General features: G+C 41.6%; 1 protein-coding gene across 1 annotated transcript in view; it reads right to left on the reverse strand.

Annotated features, from left to right (window-relative positions):
• NEURL4 (neuralized E3 ubiquitin protein ligase 4) overlaps nucleotides 1-12,251 on the reverse strand; it is a gene marked incomplete at its 3' end in the record, with an annotated part of 48,025 nt that extends 35,774 nt beyond the window's left edge. The window contains 5 exon segments of the mRNA XM_075261915.1: nucleotides 2,498-2,586; nucleotides 2,712-2,823; nucleotides 2,896-3,170; nucleotides 11,709-11,774; nucleotides 11,861-12,251. Coding sequence (XP_075118016.1) covers nucleotides 2,498-2,586; nucleotides 2,712-2,823; nucleotides 2,896-3,170; nucleotides 11,709-11,774; nucleotides 11,861-12,251 — 933 coding nt within the window.
• Between the last annotated feature and the right edge of the window lie 3,032 nt (nucleotides 12,252-15,283).

Consider the following 15,283-nt stretch of genomic DNA (forward strand, 5'->3'; position numbering starts at 1 on the left):
TCACCAGAGATGACCCTATCCCCCACCAATCACCAGAGATGACCCTATCCCCCTCACCAATCACCAGAGATGACCCTATCCCCCCTCACCAATCACCAGAGATGACCCTATCCCCCTCACCAATCAGAGATGACCCTATCCCCCTCCCAATCACCAGAGATGACCCTATCCCCCTCACCAATCACCAGAGATGACCCTATCCCCCCACCAATCACCAGAGATGACCCTATCCTCCCCACCAATCACCAGAGATGACCCTATCCTCCTCACCAATCAGAGATGACCCTATCCCCCCCCCACCAATCTCCCTCACCAATCACCAGAGATGACCCTATCCCCCTCACCAATCACCAGAGATGACCCTATCCCCCCCACCAATCACCAGAGATGACCCTATCCTCCCCACCAATCACCAGAGATGACCCTATCCCCCTCACCAATCAGAGATGACCCTATCCCCCTCACCAATCACCAGAGGTGACCCATCCCCCTCACCAATCACCAGAGATGACCCATCCCCCCCACCAATCACCAGAGATGACCCATCCCCCCCACCAATCACCAGAGATGACCCATCCCCCCCACCAATCACCAGAAATGACCCATCCCCCCCACCAATCACCAGAGATGACCCTATCCCCCCCACCAATCACCAGAGATGACCCTATCCCCCTCACCAATCACCAGAGATGACCCTATCCCCCCCACCAATCACCAGAGATGACCCTATCCTCCCCACCAATCACCAGAGATGACCCTATCCTCCCCACCAATCACCAGAGATGACCCTATCCCCCTCACCAATCACCAGAGATGACCCATCCCCCTCACCAATCACCAGAGATGACCCATCCCCCCCACCAATCACCAGAAATGACCCTATCCCCCTCACCAATCACCAGAGATGACCCTATCCCCCTCACCAATCACCAGAAATGACCCATCCCCCCCACCAATCACCAGAAATGACCCATCCCCCCCACCAATCACCAGAAATGACCCTATCCCCCTCACCAATCACCAGAAATGACCCTATCCCCCTCACCAATCAGAGATGACCCTATCCCCCTCACCAATCAGAGATGACCCTATCCTCCCCACCAATCACCAGAGATGACCCATCCCCCTCACCAATCACCAGAGATGACCCATCCCCCTCACCAATCACCAGAGATGACCCATCCCCCCCACCAATCACCAGAGATGACCCTATCCCCCCCACCAATCACCAGAGATGACCCTATCCCCCTCACCAATCAGAGATGACCCTATCCCCCCCCACCAATCTCCCTCACCAATCACCAGAGATGACCCTATCCCCCCACCAATCACCAGAGATGACCCTATCCCCCTCACCAATCACCAGAGATGACCCTATCCCCCTCACCAGAGATGACCCTATCCCCCCCACCAATCACCAGAGATGACCCTATCCCCCTCACCAATCAGAGATGACCCTATCCCCCTCACCAATCACCAGAGATGACCCTATCCCCCCACCAATCACCAGAGATGACCCTATCCCCCTCACCAATCACCAGAGATGACCCTATCCCCCTCACCAGAGATGACCCTATCCCCCCCACCAATCACCAGAGATGACCCTATCCCCCCACCAATCACCAGAGATGACCCTATCCCCCTCACCAATCAGAGATGACCCTATCCCCCTCACCAATCAGAGATGACCCTATCCCCCACCAATCACCAGAGATGACCCTATCCCCCTCACCAATCACCAGAGATGACCCTATCCCCCCCACCAATCACCAGAGATGACCCTATCCCCCTCACCAATCACCAGAGATGACCCTATCCCCCTCACCAATCACCAGAGATGACCCTATCCCCCCCACCAATCACCAGAGATGACCCTATCCCCCCCACCAATCACCAGAGATGACCCTATCCCCCTCACCAATCACCAGAGATGACCCTATCCCCCTCACCAATCACCAGAGATGACCCTATCCCCCTCACCAATCACCAGAGATGACCCTATCCCCCTCACCAATCACCAGAGATGACCCTATCCCCCTCACCAATCACCAGAGATGACCCTATCCCCCACCCTCCCAATCACCAGAGATGACCCTATCCCCCTCACCAATCACCAGAGATGACCCTATCCCCCTCACCAATCACCAGAGATGACCCTATCCCCCACCCTCCCAATCACCAGAGATGACCCTATCCCCCTCACCAATCACCAGAGATAACACAATCCCCCCCCACCAATCACCAGAGATGACCCTATCCCCCACCAATCACCAGAGATGACCCTATCCCCCTCACCAATCACTAGAGATAACACAATCCCCCCACCAATCACCAGAGATGACCCTATCCCCCTCACCAATCACTAGAGATAACACAATCCCCCCACCAATCACCAGAGATGACCCTATCCCCCACCAATCACCAGAGATAACACAATCCCCCCACCCTCCCAATCATCAGAGATAACTTGTAACTCCTCCAGTCACCCCTCACTGACCTGTAGCTCGTCCAGGCTGAATTCGCAGTACTCCCTCCGAGTCCCCTTCCCATTGGTTAGAATCCCGCAGCCGCTCATCATGATGGTTCCTAGAGGAGATGACCAGAGGTGATCATCATTGGAGGAGCCACAGACTGAAGTGCAATGGCAGAACTAGTGGACAAGACATGTACGGTAACTCGTGGCTCCACAGGCGGCGCTCTCCACCACTTACCTGAGCGCAGGTTGGTCATGGTGGCCGGATACTCCAGGCTGTTGGGGTTGTGAGTGGTGACTCCAATCTCAATGGAACCGGACCATTTATCTACCAGCTTATCGATGCGGATCTACTAGGGCAAAAGCAGGGCATTAGGTGATGCAGTGTCCACCCAGACAAGACTGAGCAGACCCCTCCTCACCTCAAACATCTCTGAGTCCTTCAGGGGCCGGTTGGTCATCACAACACCATTGTTGAACTCATCGAGAGGTCTCCGCCTCTCGGCCGTCTTGTTGCCGTTGCTGAGCTTTATGAGAGTACCGCACTTCTCATGGAACAACAGAGCGTCATTAGAGGTGGGGGGAGAGTGGTCGGTCGCTGCCGGAGGAGACCCCAGACTCACACTCAGCAGGTTTCCATGGTATGCAGATAGGATGGCGTTACTGACAACAGCTGACAGCTCAGTGCTTGGGAACCCTGAGGACACCAAGCAAGGAGAGACCCATTCCATCATCATCATCATCATCATCATCATCATCATCATCAATCCATCCATACAGTCACACCCTGTACATGCATACGTCATACACACGTCCAGATACCACGTGAAGTATCTACAACCACCATCCCCTCATCTTCAGTAACCTCCATCACCACCATCCTCAGCCTTATCAAGGACATTGTCCACCACCACTTGCCACGCTCTTATAGAGACCACCTTTACTCGGGGGCATGGGGTGGGTATACGGACGGATCCGTGGTATATTCAGGTTATCATGGCAGATCATGTAAGAGGTGGGAGTGTCAAAGGGGCTAAGACCTGAAGACAACATATGGGTTGGATGGATGTTGGCGGAGACGCGGGCACACAGACTGGGGCCAGTGACTAGTAGGACGCACAACAGGGCAAGGGGCTCTCGGGCTCTGCAGACAATGGGCTTGGATTCTATGAGCTCCATCTTCGGTGAATGAAAGTGATCTGGATGTATAACATAGTGGAGCATAGGGTAAGATCCCAGGTAGGGGCTAGTGCCCAAGAGTGGGTGGGTGTGATCTAGTGTCCAAGATCTGTAAGACAATGGGACAGGAATAGTAACGAGGATCTAAAAGATAGTAGGTGGAGTCTAGAGCCCAGGATCTATTAGATGGTGGGTGGAGTCTAGCATGCAGAATCTATAACAGTTTGTGGGACCAGGGTCAGAATCTGTAAGAATTCCAAGTAGTGATCTAGTATCCAGGATCTATAAGACAGAAGGTGGGATCTAGTATTTGGGATCTATAAGACAGAAGGTGGGATCTAGTATCCGGGATCTATAAGACAGAAGGTGGGATCTAGTACCCGAGATCTATAAGACAGAAGGTGGGATCTATTGAGCAGGATCAATAAGATTGAAGGTGGGATCTATTGAGCAGGATCAATAAGATTGAAGGTGGGATCTAGTGAGCAGGATCTATAAGATCGATGGTAGGATCTAGTGTTTGGGATCTATAAGATAGAAGGCAGGATCTAGTGAGCAGGATCTATAGGATAGAAGGTGGGATCTAGTGGTAAGGATCTATAAGATAGGAGGTGGGATCTAGTGAGCAGGATCTATAAGATAGAAGGCAGGATCTAGTGAGCAGGATCTATACGATAGAAGGTGGGATCTAGTGGTCAGGATCTATAAGATAGGAGGTGGGATCTAGTGGTCAGGATCTATAAGATAGAAGGCGGGATCTAGTGAGTAGGATCTATAAGATAGAAGGTGGGATCTAGTGAGCAGGATCTATAAGATAGAAGTTGGGAGCTAGTATCTGGGATCTATAAGATAGAAGGTGGGATCTAGTAAACAGGATCTATAAGACAGAAGGTGGAATCTAGTGTTCAGGATCTATAAGATAGAAGGTGGGATCTAGTGGTCAGGATCTATTAAAAAAAGGTGGAATCTAATGGTCAGGATCTATAAGATAGAAGGTGGGATCTAGTGGTAAGGATCTATAAGATAGAAGGTGGGATCTACAGTCATGGACATGTTTTGGCACCCCTGGCAGATATTTCTTACTTTCCCACACAGATTTTCTTATTCTCTGGTTTTATTTCCTTTGCATTTTGGACAAAAAACAGAGAAAGAAAAAAAAAATTCACAGAAAACTAAAACAAGTGTCAAACAAAATTCCTGAGCTTAATATCTGTCTGCAGATGGTGTGCACAGAAACCAGGGAAAAGGTTTTCTAAAACTGCCTGTTAGTGCTATCAAGGGGTTAATAAATGCCCCTGTATACCTATAGCCGTATACTGAGTGAACTCTGGGGCTCCTGCATTTATTTACATGGTGCAGCTTCCTTACTAACCCCTCTCACATTCTTCCCCCCTCTGTCCTCACTAGGATTTATAAGATGGTAAGTGGAATCTAGCTTCTAGGATCTATAGGATAGTAAGTGGGATCTAGCATCTATAAGATAGTAAGTGGGATCTAGCTTCTAGGATCTATAGGATAGTAAGTGGGATCTAGCTTCTAGGATCTATAGGATAGTAAGTGGGATCTAGCATCTATAAGATAGTAAGTGGGATCTAGCTTCTAGGATTTATAAGATGGTAAGTGGGATCTAGCGCCTAGGATCTATAGGACAGTAAGTGGGATCTAGCTTCTAGGATCTATAGGATAGTAAGTGGGATCTAGCATCTATAAGATAGTAAGTGGGATCTAGCTTCTAGGATCTATAGGATAGTAAGTGGGATCTAGCATCTATAAGATAGTAAGTGGGATCTAGCTTCTAGGATCTATAGGACAGTAAGTGGGATCTAGCTTCTAGGATCTATAGGATAGTAAGTGGGATCTAGCATCTATAAGATAGTAAGTGGGATCTAGCTTCTAGGATCTATAGGACAGTAAGTGGGATCTAGCTTCTAGGATCAATAGGATAGTAAGTGGGATCTAGCATCTATAAGATAGTAAGTGGGATCTAGCTTCTAGGATTTATAAAATGGTAAGTGGGATCTAGCGCCTAGGATCTATAGGACAGTAAGTGGGATCTAGCTTCTAGGATCTATAGGATAGTAAGTGGGATCTAGCATCTATAAGACAGTAAGTGGGATCTAGCTTCTAGGATCTACAGGATAGTAAGTGGGATCTAGCATCTATAAGATAGTAAGTGGGATCTAGCTTCTAGGATTTATAAGATGGTAAGTGGGATCTAGTGCCTAGGATCTATAGGACAGTAAGTGGGATCTAGCTTCTAGGATCTATAGGATAGTAAGTGGGATCTAGCATCTATAAGATAGTAAGTGGGATCTAGCGCCTGGGATCTATAGGACAGTAAGTGGGATCTAGCATCTATAAGATAGTAAGTGGGATCTAGCTTCTAGGATCTATAGGATAGTAAGTGGGATCTAGCATCTATAAGATAGTAAGTGGGATCTAGCGCCTGGGATCTATAGGACAGTAAGTGGGATCTAGCATCTATAAGATAGTAAGTGGGATCTAGCTTCTAGGATCTATAGGATAGTAAGTGGGATCTAGCATCTATAAGATACTAAGTGGGATCTAGCTTCTAGGATCTATAGGATAGTAAGTGGGATCTAGCTTCTAGGATCTATAGGATAGTAAGTGGGATCTAGCATCTATAAGATAGTAAGTGGGATCTAGCTTCTAGGATCTATAGGATAGTAAGTGGGATCTAGCATCTATAAGATAGTAAGTGGGATCTAGCTTCTAAGATCTATAGGATAGTAAGTGGGATCTAGCATCTATAAGATAGTAAGTGGGATCTAGCTTCTAGGATCTATAGGATAGTAAGTGGGATCTAGCTTCTAGGATCTATAGGATAGTAAGTGGGATCTAGCATCTATAAGATAGTAAGTGGGATCTAGCTTCTAGGATCTATAGGATAGTAAGTGGGATCTAGCATCTATAAGATAGTAAGTGGGATCTAGCATCTATAAGATAGTAAGTGGGATCTAGCGCCTGGAATCTATAGGACAGTAAGTGGGATCTAGCATCTATAAGATAGTAAGTGGGATCTAGCTTCTAGGATCTATAGGATAGTAAGTGGGATCTAGCATCTATAAGATACTAAGTGGGATCTAGCTTCTAGGATCTATAGGATAGTAAGTGGGATCTAGCTTCTAGGATCTATAGGATAGTAAGTGGGATCTAGCATCTATAAGATAGTAAGTGGGATCTAGCGCCTAGGATCTATAGGACAGTAAGTGGGATCTAGCATCTATAAGATAGTAAGTGGGATCTAGCTTCTAGGATCTATAGGATAGTAAGTGGGATCTAGCATCTATAAGATAGTAAGTGGGATCTAGCTTCTAGGATCTATAGGATAGTAAGTGGGATCTAGCTTCTAGGATCTATAGGATAGTAAGTGGGATCTAGCATCTATAAGATACTAAGTGGGATCTAGCTTCTAGGATCTATAGGATAGTAAGTGGGATCTAGCTTCTAGGATCTATAGGATAGTAAGTGGGATCTAGCATCTATAAGATAGTAAGTGGGATCTAGCTTCTAGGATCTATAGGATAGTAAGTGGGATCTAGCATCTATAAGATAGTAAGTGGGATCTAGCTTCTAGGATCTATAGGATAGTAAGTGGGATCTAGCATCTATAAGATAGTAAGTGGGATCTAGCTTCTAGGATCTATAGGACAGTAAGTGGGATCTAGCATCTATAAGATAGTAAGTGGGATCTAGCTTCTAGGATCTATAGGATAGTAAGTGGGATCTAGCATCTATAAGATAGTAAGTGGGATCTAGCGCCTAGGATCTATAGGACAGTAAGTGGGATCTAGCATCTATAAGATAGTAAGTGGGATCTAGCTTCTAGGATCTATAGGATAGTAAGTGGGATCTAGCATCTATAAGATAGTAAGTGGGATCTAGCGCCTAGGATCTATAGGACAGTAAGTGGGATCTAGCATCTATAAGATAGTAAGTGGGATCTAGCTTCTAGGATCTATAGGATAGTAAGTGGGATCTAGCATCTATAAGATAGTAAGTGGGATCTAGCTTCTAGGATCTATAGGATAGTAAGTGGGATCTAGCATCTATAAGATTATAAGTGGGATCTAGCGCCTAGGATCTATAGGACAGTAAGTGGGATCTAGCATCTATAAGATAGTAAGTGGGATCTAGCTTCTAGGATCTATAGGATAGTAAGTGGGATCTAGCTTCTAGGATCTATAGGACAGTAAGTGGGATCTAGCATCTATAAGATAGTAAGTGGGATCTAGCTTCTAGGATCTATAAGATAGTAAGTGGGATCTAGCATCTATAAGATAGTAAGTGGGATCTAGCTTCTAGGATCTATAGGATAGTAAGTGGGATCTAGCTTCTAGGATCTATAAGATAGTAAGTGGGATCTAGCATCTATAAGATAGTAAGTGGGATCTAGCTTCTAGGATCTATAAGATAGTAAGTGGGATCTAGCTTCTAGGATCTATAAGATAGTAAGTGGGATCTAGCATCTATAAGATAGTAAGTGGGATCTAGCTTCTAGGATCTATAAGATAGTAAGTGGGATCTAACGTCTAGGATCTATAAGATAGTAAGTGGGAGCTAGCATCTATAAGATAGTAAGTGGGATCTAGCGTCTAGGATCTATAGGATAGTAAGTGGGATCTAGCGTCTAAGATCTATAAGATAGTAAGTGGGATCTAGGATCTATAAGATAGTAAGTGGGATCTAGCATCTATAAGATAGTAAGTGGGATCTAGCGTCTAGGATCTATAGGACAGTAAGTGGGATCTAGCATCTAGGATCTATAAGATAGTAAGTGGGATCTAGCGTCTAGGATCTATAAGATAGTAAGTGGGATCTAGTGTCTAGGATCTATAAGATAGTAAGTGGGATCTAGGATCTATAAGATAGTAAGTGGGATCTAGGATCTATAAGATAGTAAGTGGGATCTAGGATCTATAAGATAGTAAGTGGGATCTAGGATCTATAAGATAGTAAGTGGGATCTAGGATCTATAAGATAGTAAGTGGGATCTAGTGTCTAGGATCTATAAGATAGTAAGTGGGATCTAGGATCTATAAGATAGTAAGTGGGATCTAGGATCTATAAGATAGTAAGTGGGATCTAGTGTCTAGGATCTATAAGATAGTAAGTGGGATCTAGGATCTATAAGATAGTAAGTGGGATCTAGTGTCTAGGATCTATAAGATAGTAAGTGGGATCTAGGATCTATAAGATAGTAAGTGGGATCTAGTGTCTAGGATCTATAAGATAGTAAGTGGGATCTAGGATCTATAAGATAGTAAGTGGGATCTAGCGCCTAGGATCTATAGGACAGTAAGTGGGATCTAGCATCTATAAGATAGTAAGTGGGATCTAGCTTCTAGGATCTATAGGATAGTAAGTGGGATCTAGCATCTATAAGATAGTAAGTGGGATCTAGCGCCTAGGATCTATAGGACAGTAAGTGGGATCTAGCATCTATAAGATAGTAAGTGGGATCTAGCTTCTAGGATCTATAGGATAGTAAGTGGGATCTAGCATCTATAAGATAGTAAGTGGGATCTAGCTTCTAGGATCTATAGGATAGTAAGTGGGATCTAGCTTCTAGGATCTATAGGATAGTAAGTGGGATCTAGGATCTATAAGATAGTAAGTGGGATCTAGTGTCTAGGATCTATAAGATAGTAAGTGGGATCTAGGATCTATAAGATAGTAAGTGGGATCTAGTGTCTAGGATCTATAAGATAGTAAGTGGGATCTAGGATCTATAAGATAGTAAGTGGGATCTAGCGCCTAGGATCTATAGGACAGTAAGTGGGATCTAGCATCTATAAGATAGTAAGTGGGATCTAGCTTCTAGGATCTATAGGATAGTAAGTGGGATCTAGCATCTATAAGATAGTAAGTGGGATCTAGCGCCTAGGATCTATAGGACAGTAAGTGGGATCTAGCATCTATAAGATAGTAAGTGGGATCTAGCTTCTAGGATCTATAGGATAGTAAGTGGGATCTAGCATCTATAAGATAGTAAGTGGGATCTAGCTTCTAGGATCTATAGGATAGTAAGTGGGATCTAGCATCTATAAGATAGTAAGTGGGATCTAGCTTCTAGGATCTATAGGACAGTAAGTGGGATCTAGCATCTATAAGATAGTAAGTGGGATCTAGCTTCTAGGATCTATAGGATAGTAAGTGGGATCTAGCATCTATAAGATAGTAAGTGGGATCTAGCTTCTAGGATCTATAGGATAGTAAGTGGGATCTAGCATCTATAAGATTGTAAGTGGGATCTAGCGCCTAGGATCTATAGGACAGTAAGTGGGATCTAGCATCTATAAGATAGTAAGTGGGATCTAGCTTCTAGGATCTATAGGATAGTAAGTGGGATCTAGCTTCTAGGATCTATAGGACAGTAAGTGGGATCTAGCATCTATAAGATAGTAAGTGGGATCTAGCTTCTAGGATCTATAGGATAGTAAGTGGGATCTAGCTTCTAGGATCTATAAGATAGTAAGTGGGATCTAGCATCTATAAGATAGTAAGTGGGATCTAGCTTCTAGGATCTATAGGATAGTAAGTGGGATCTAGCTTCTAGGATCTATAAGATAGTAAGTGGGATCTAGCATCTATAAGATAGTAAGTGGGATCTAGCTTCTAGGATCTATAAGATAGTAAGTGGGATCTAGCTTCTAGGATCTATAAGATAGTAAGTGGGATCTAGCATCTATAAGATAGTAAGTGGGATCTAGCTTCTAGGATCTATAAGATAGTAAGTGGGATCTAACGTCTAGGATCTATAAGATAGTAAGTGGGAGCTAGCATCTATAAGATAGTAAGTGGGATCTAGCGTCTAGGATCTATAGGATAGTAAGTGGGATCTAGCGTCTAAGATCTATAAGATAGTAAGTGGGATCTAGGATCTATAAGATAGTAAGTGGGATCTAGCATCTATAAGATAGTAAGTGGGATCTAGCGTCTAGGATCTATAGGACAGTAAGTGGGATCTAGCATCTAGGATCTATAAGATAGTAAGTGGGATCTAGCGTCTAGGATCTATAAGATAGTAAGTGGGATCTAGTGTCTAGGATCTATAAGATAGTAAGTGGGATCTAGGATCTATAAGATAGTAAGTGGGATCTAGGATCTATAAGATAGTAAGTGGGATCTAGGATCTATAAGATAGTAAGTGGGATCTAGGATCTATAAGATAGTAAGTGGGATCTAGGATCTATAAGATAGTAAGTGGGATCTAGTGTCTAGGATCTATAAGATAGTAAGTGGGATCTAGGATCTATAAGATAGTAAGTGGGATCTAGGATCTATAAGATAGTAAGTGGGATCTAGTGTCTAGGATCTATAAGATAGTAAGTGGGATCTAGGATCTATAAGATAGTAAGTGGGATCTAGTGTCTAGGATCTATAAGATAGTAAGTGGGATCTAGGATCTATAAGATAGTAAGTGGGATCTAGTGTCTAGGATCTATAAGATAGTAAGTGGGATCTAGGATCTATAAGATAGTAAGTGGGATCTAGTGTCTAGGATCTATAAGATAGTAAGTGGGATCTAGTGTCTAGGATCTATAAGATAGTAAGTGGGATCTAGGATCTATAAGATAGTAAGTGGGATCTAGCGTCTAGGATCTATAAGATAGTAAGTGGGATCTAGTGTCTAGGATCTATAAGATAGTAAGTGGGATCTAGGATCTATAAGATAGTAAGTGGGATCTAGGATCTATAAGATAGTAAGTGGGATCTAGGATCTATAAGATAGTAAGTGGGATCTAGTGTCTAGGATCTATAAGATAGTAAGTGGGATCTAGGATCTATAAGATAGTAAGTGGGATCTAGTGTCTAGGATCTATAAGATAGTAAGTGGGATCTAGGATCTATAAGATAGTAAGTGGGATCTAGTGTCTAGGATCTATCTTTGGTGACTTCCATCCTGTCAATGTCCATCAATATCATCCACCACCACCACGTGCACAGCAATGCCTGGATTCTGATTCCCACACATCCTAAAGTAAGGAGGATCCCCATTATCCTGGGACATGACTACTACTTGCCCACTCACCGGTGTCCGAGTCCAGGCTGCTGGGGAACTTGTCTGGTCGCGGATGTCCTATGGAGACCAGAGGACCTAGATGGAGGGAAAGCAGGAAGACCTTCATACCCAGACGTCACCCATCACCCATCAGTGTGAGAAGACCAGACAAGTATCCTCACCTGTATCCACATCCTCCAGGTCATCATCTTCCTCCTCCACCTCCGGCGGCTGACAGGATAAGACGGTGATCTGAGTGCACTTCCCATACAGGTCCACCACAGCCCAGACCCCAGGGGGAATGGCCGCAGCAGCACAGCCACAGTCCCGGCCATTCACCCATAGATGCAGCTCCCCTGAGTGTGTGCGCTGAATGCCCACGCGGTCACCCTCGCCCAGCTGGTCCAGATCTTGTCCATATTCCTCCAAGATGGAACGCCCATCTTCTAAGACCGAGCAGCCAGACACAATCCACGAGCCGCCCTTCAACCCTGTGGCACTGCTAGGGAAGTCCAGCATGGACGGGTCTTGTGTGGTCAGGCCAATCTCCATGGAACCGCTCCAAGAGTTCATCTACGAGGGAGGGACATATAGGATTGTAATATATGACACGGTGACTTTAGGGGAGGTGAATAATTATACAACACATAAAGTACGAGAGAGGAGGACACATATAGCACAGGGGTATTATATACAAGGAAGACTAATATATATATATATGACACATAGTGCAGGAGTATTATATATAAGGAAGACTATAATATATATGACACATATAGTACAGGAGTATTATATATAAGGAAGACTATAATATATATGGCACATATAGCGCAGGGGTATTATATACAAGGAAGACTAATATATATGACACATATAGTACAGGAGTATTATATATAAGGAAGACTATAATATATATGACACATAGCACAGGGGTATTATATATAAGGAAGACTATAATATATATGACACATATAGCACGGGTATTATATACAAGGAAGACTAATATATATATATATGACACATATAGCACAGGGGTATTATATATAAGGAAGACTATAATATATATGACACATATAGCACAGAGGTATTATATATAAGGAAGACTATAATATATATGACACATATAGCACAGGGGTATTATATATAAGGAAGACTATAAAATATATGACACATATAGCACAGAGGTATTATATATAAGGAAGACTATAATATATATGACACCTATAGCACAGGGGTATTATATATAAGGAAGACTATAATATATATGACACATATAGCACAGGGGTATTATATATAAGGAAGACTATAATATATATGACACATATAGTACAGGAGTATTATATACAAGGAAGACTATAATATATATGACACATATAGCACCGGGGTATTATATACAAGGAAGACTATAATATATATGACACATATAGCACAGGGGTATTATATATAAGGAAGACTAATATGACACATATAGCTCAGGGGTATTATATACAAGGAAGACTATAATATATATGGCACATATAGCACAGGAGTATTATATATAAGGAAGACTATAATATATATGACACATATAGCACAGGAGTATTATATATATAAGGAAGACTATAATATATATGACACATAGCACAGGGGTATTATATATAAGGAAGACTATAATATATATATATATATATATATATATGACACATATAGCACAGGGGTATTATATACAAGGAAGACTATAATATACATGGCACATATAGCACAGAGGTATTATATATAAGGAAGACTATAATATATATGACACATATAGTACAGGAGTATTATATATAAGAAAGACTATAATATACATGGCACATATAGCACAGGGGTATTATATATAAGGAAGACTATAATATATATGACACATATAGTACAGGAGTATTATATACAAGGAAGACTATAATATATATGACACATATAGCACCGGGGTATTATATACAAGGAAGACTATAATATATATGGCACATATAGCACAGGGGTATTATATACAAGGAAGACTATAATATATATGACACATATAGCACAGGAGTATTATATATAAGGAAGACTATAATATATATGACACATATAGCACAGGAGTATTATATATATAAGGAAGACTAATATATATGACACATAGCACAGGGGTATTATATATAAGGAAGACTAATATGACACATATAGCACAGGGGTATTATATACAAGGAAGACTATAATATATATGGCACATATAGCACAGGGGTATTATATATAAGGAAGACTAATATATATATATGACACATAGCACAGGAGTATTATATATAAGGAAGACTATAATATATATGTCACATATAGCACAGGGGTATTATATACAAGGAAGACTATAATATATATGACATATAGTACAGGAGTATTATATACAAGGAAGACTATAATATATATGACACATATAGCACAGGGGTATTATATATAAGGAAGAGTATAATATATATGACACATATAGCACAGGGGTATTATATATAAGGAAGACTATAATATATATGACACATAGCACAGGGGTATTATATATAAGGAAGACTATAATATATATGTCACATATAGCACAGGGGTATTATATACAAGGAAGACTATAATATATATGACACATATAGTACAGGGGTATTATATATAAGGAAGACTATAATATATATATGACACATATAACACAGGGGTATTATATATAAGGAAGACTAATATGGCACATATAGCACAGGGGTATTATATACAAGGAAGACTATAATATATATGGCACATATAGTACAGGAGTATTATATACAAGGAAGACTATAATATATATATGACACATAGCACAGGGGTATTATATACAAGGAAGACTATAATATATATGACACATATAGCACAGGAGTATTATATACAAGGAAGACTATAATATATATGACACATATAGCACCGGCGTATTATATACAAGGAAGACTATAATATATATGACACATATAGTACAGGAGTATTATATACAAGGAAGACTATAATATATATGACACATATAGCACAGGGGTATTATATATAAGGAAGACTATAATATATATGACACATATAGTACAGGAGTATTATATATAAGGAAGACTATAATATATATGACACATAGCACAGGGGTATTATATACAAGGAAGACTATAATATATATATGACATATAGCACAGGGGTATTATATATAAGGAAGAGTATAATATATATGACACATATAGCACAGGGGTATTATATATAAGGAAGACTATAATATATATGACACATACAGCACAGAGGTATTATATATAAGGAAGACTATAATATATATGACACATAGCACAGGAGTATTATATATAAGGAAGACTATAATATATATGACACATATAGCACAGAGGTATTATATATAAGGAAGACTATAATACATATGACACATAGCACAGGGGTATTATATATAAGGAAGACTATAATATATATGTCACATATAGCACAGGGGTATTATATACAAGGAAGACTATAATATATATGACACATATAGTACAGGAGTATTATATATAAGGAAGACTATAATATATATGACACATATAGCACCGGGGTATTATATACAAGGAAGACTATAATATATA

The sequence above is a fragment of the Leptodactylus fuscus genome, unplaced genomic scaffold (assembly GCF_031893055.1).
Source record: "Leptodactylus fuscus isolate aLepFus1 unplaced genomic scaffold, aLepFus1.hap2 HAP2_SCAFFOLD_612, whole genome shotgun sequence".
Classification (NCBI taxonomy): Eukaryota; Metazoa; Chordata; class Amphibia; order Anura; family Leptodactylidae; genus Leptodactylus; species Leptodactylus fuscus.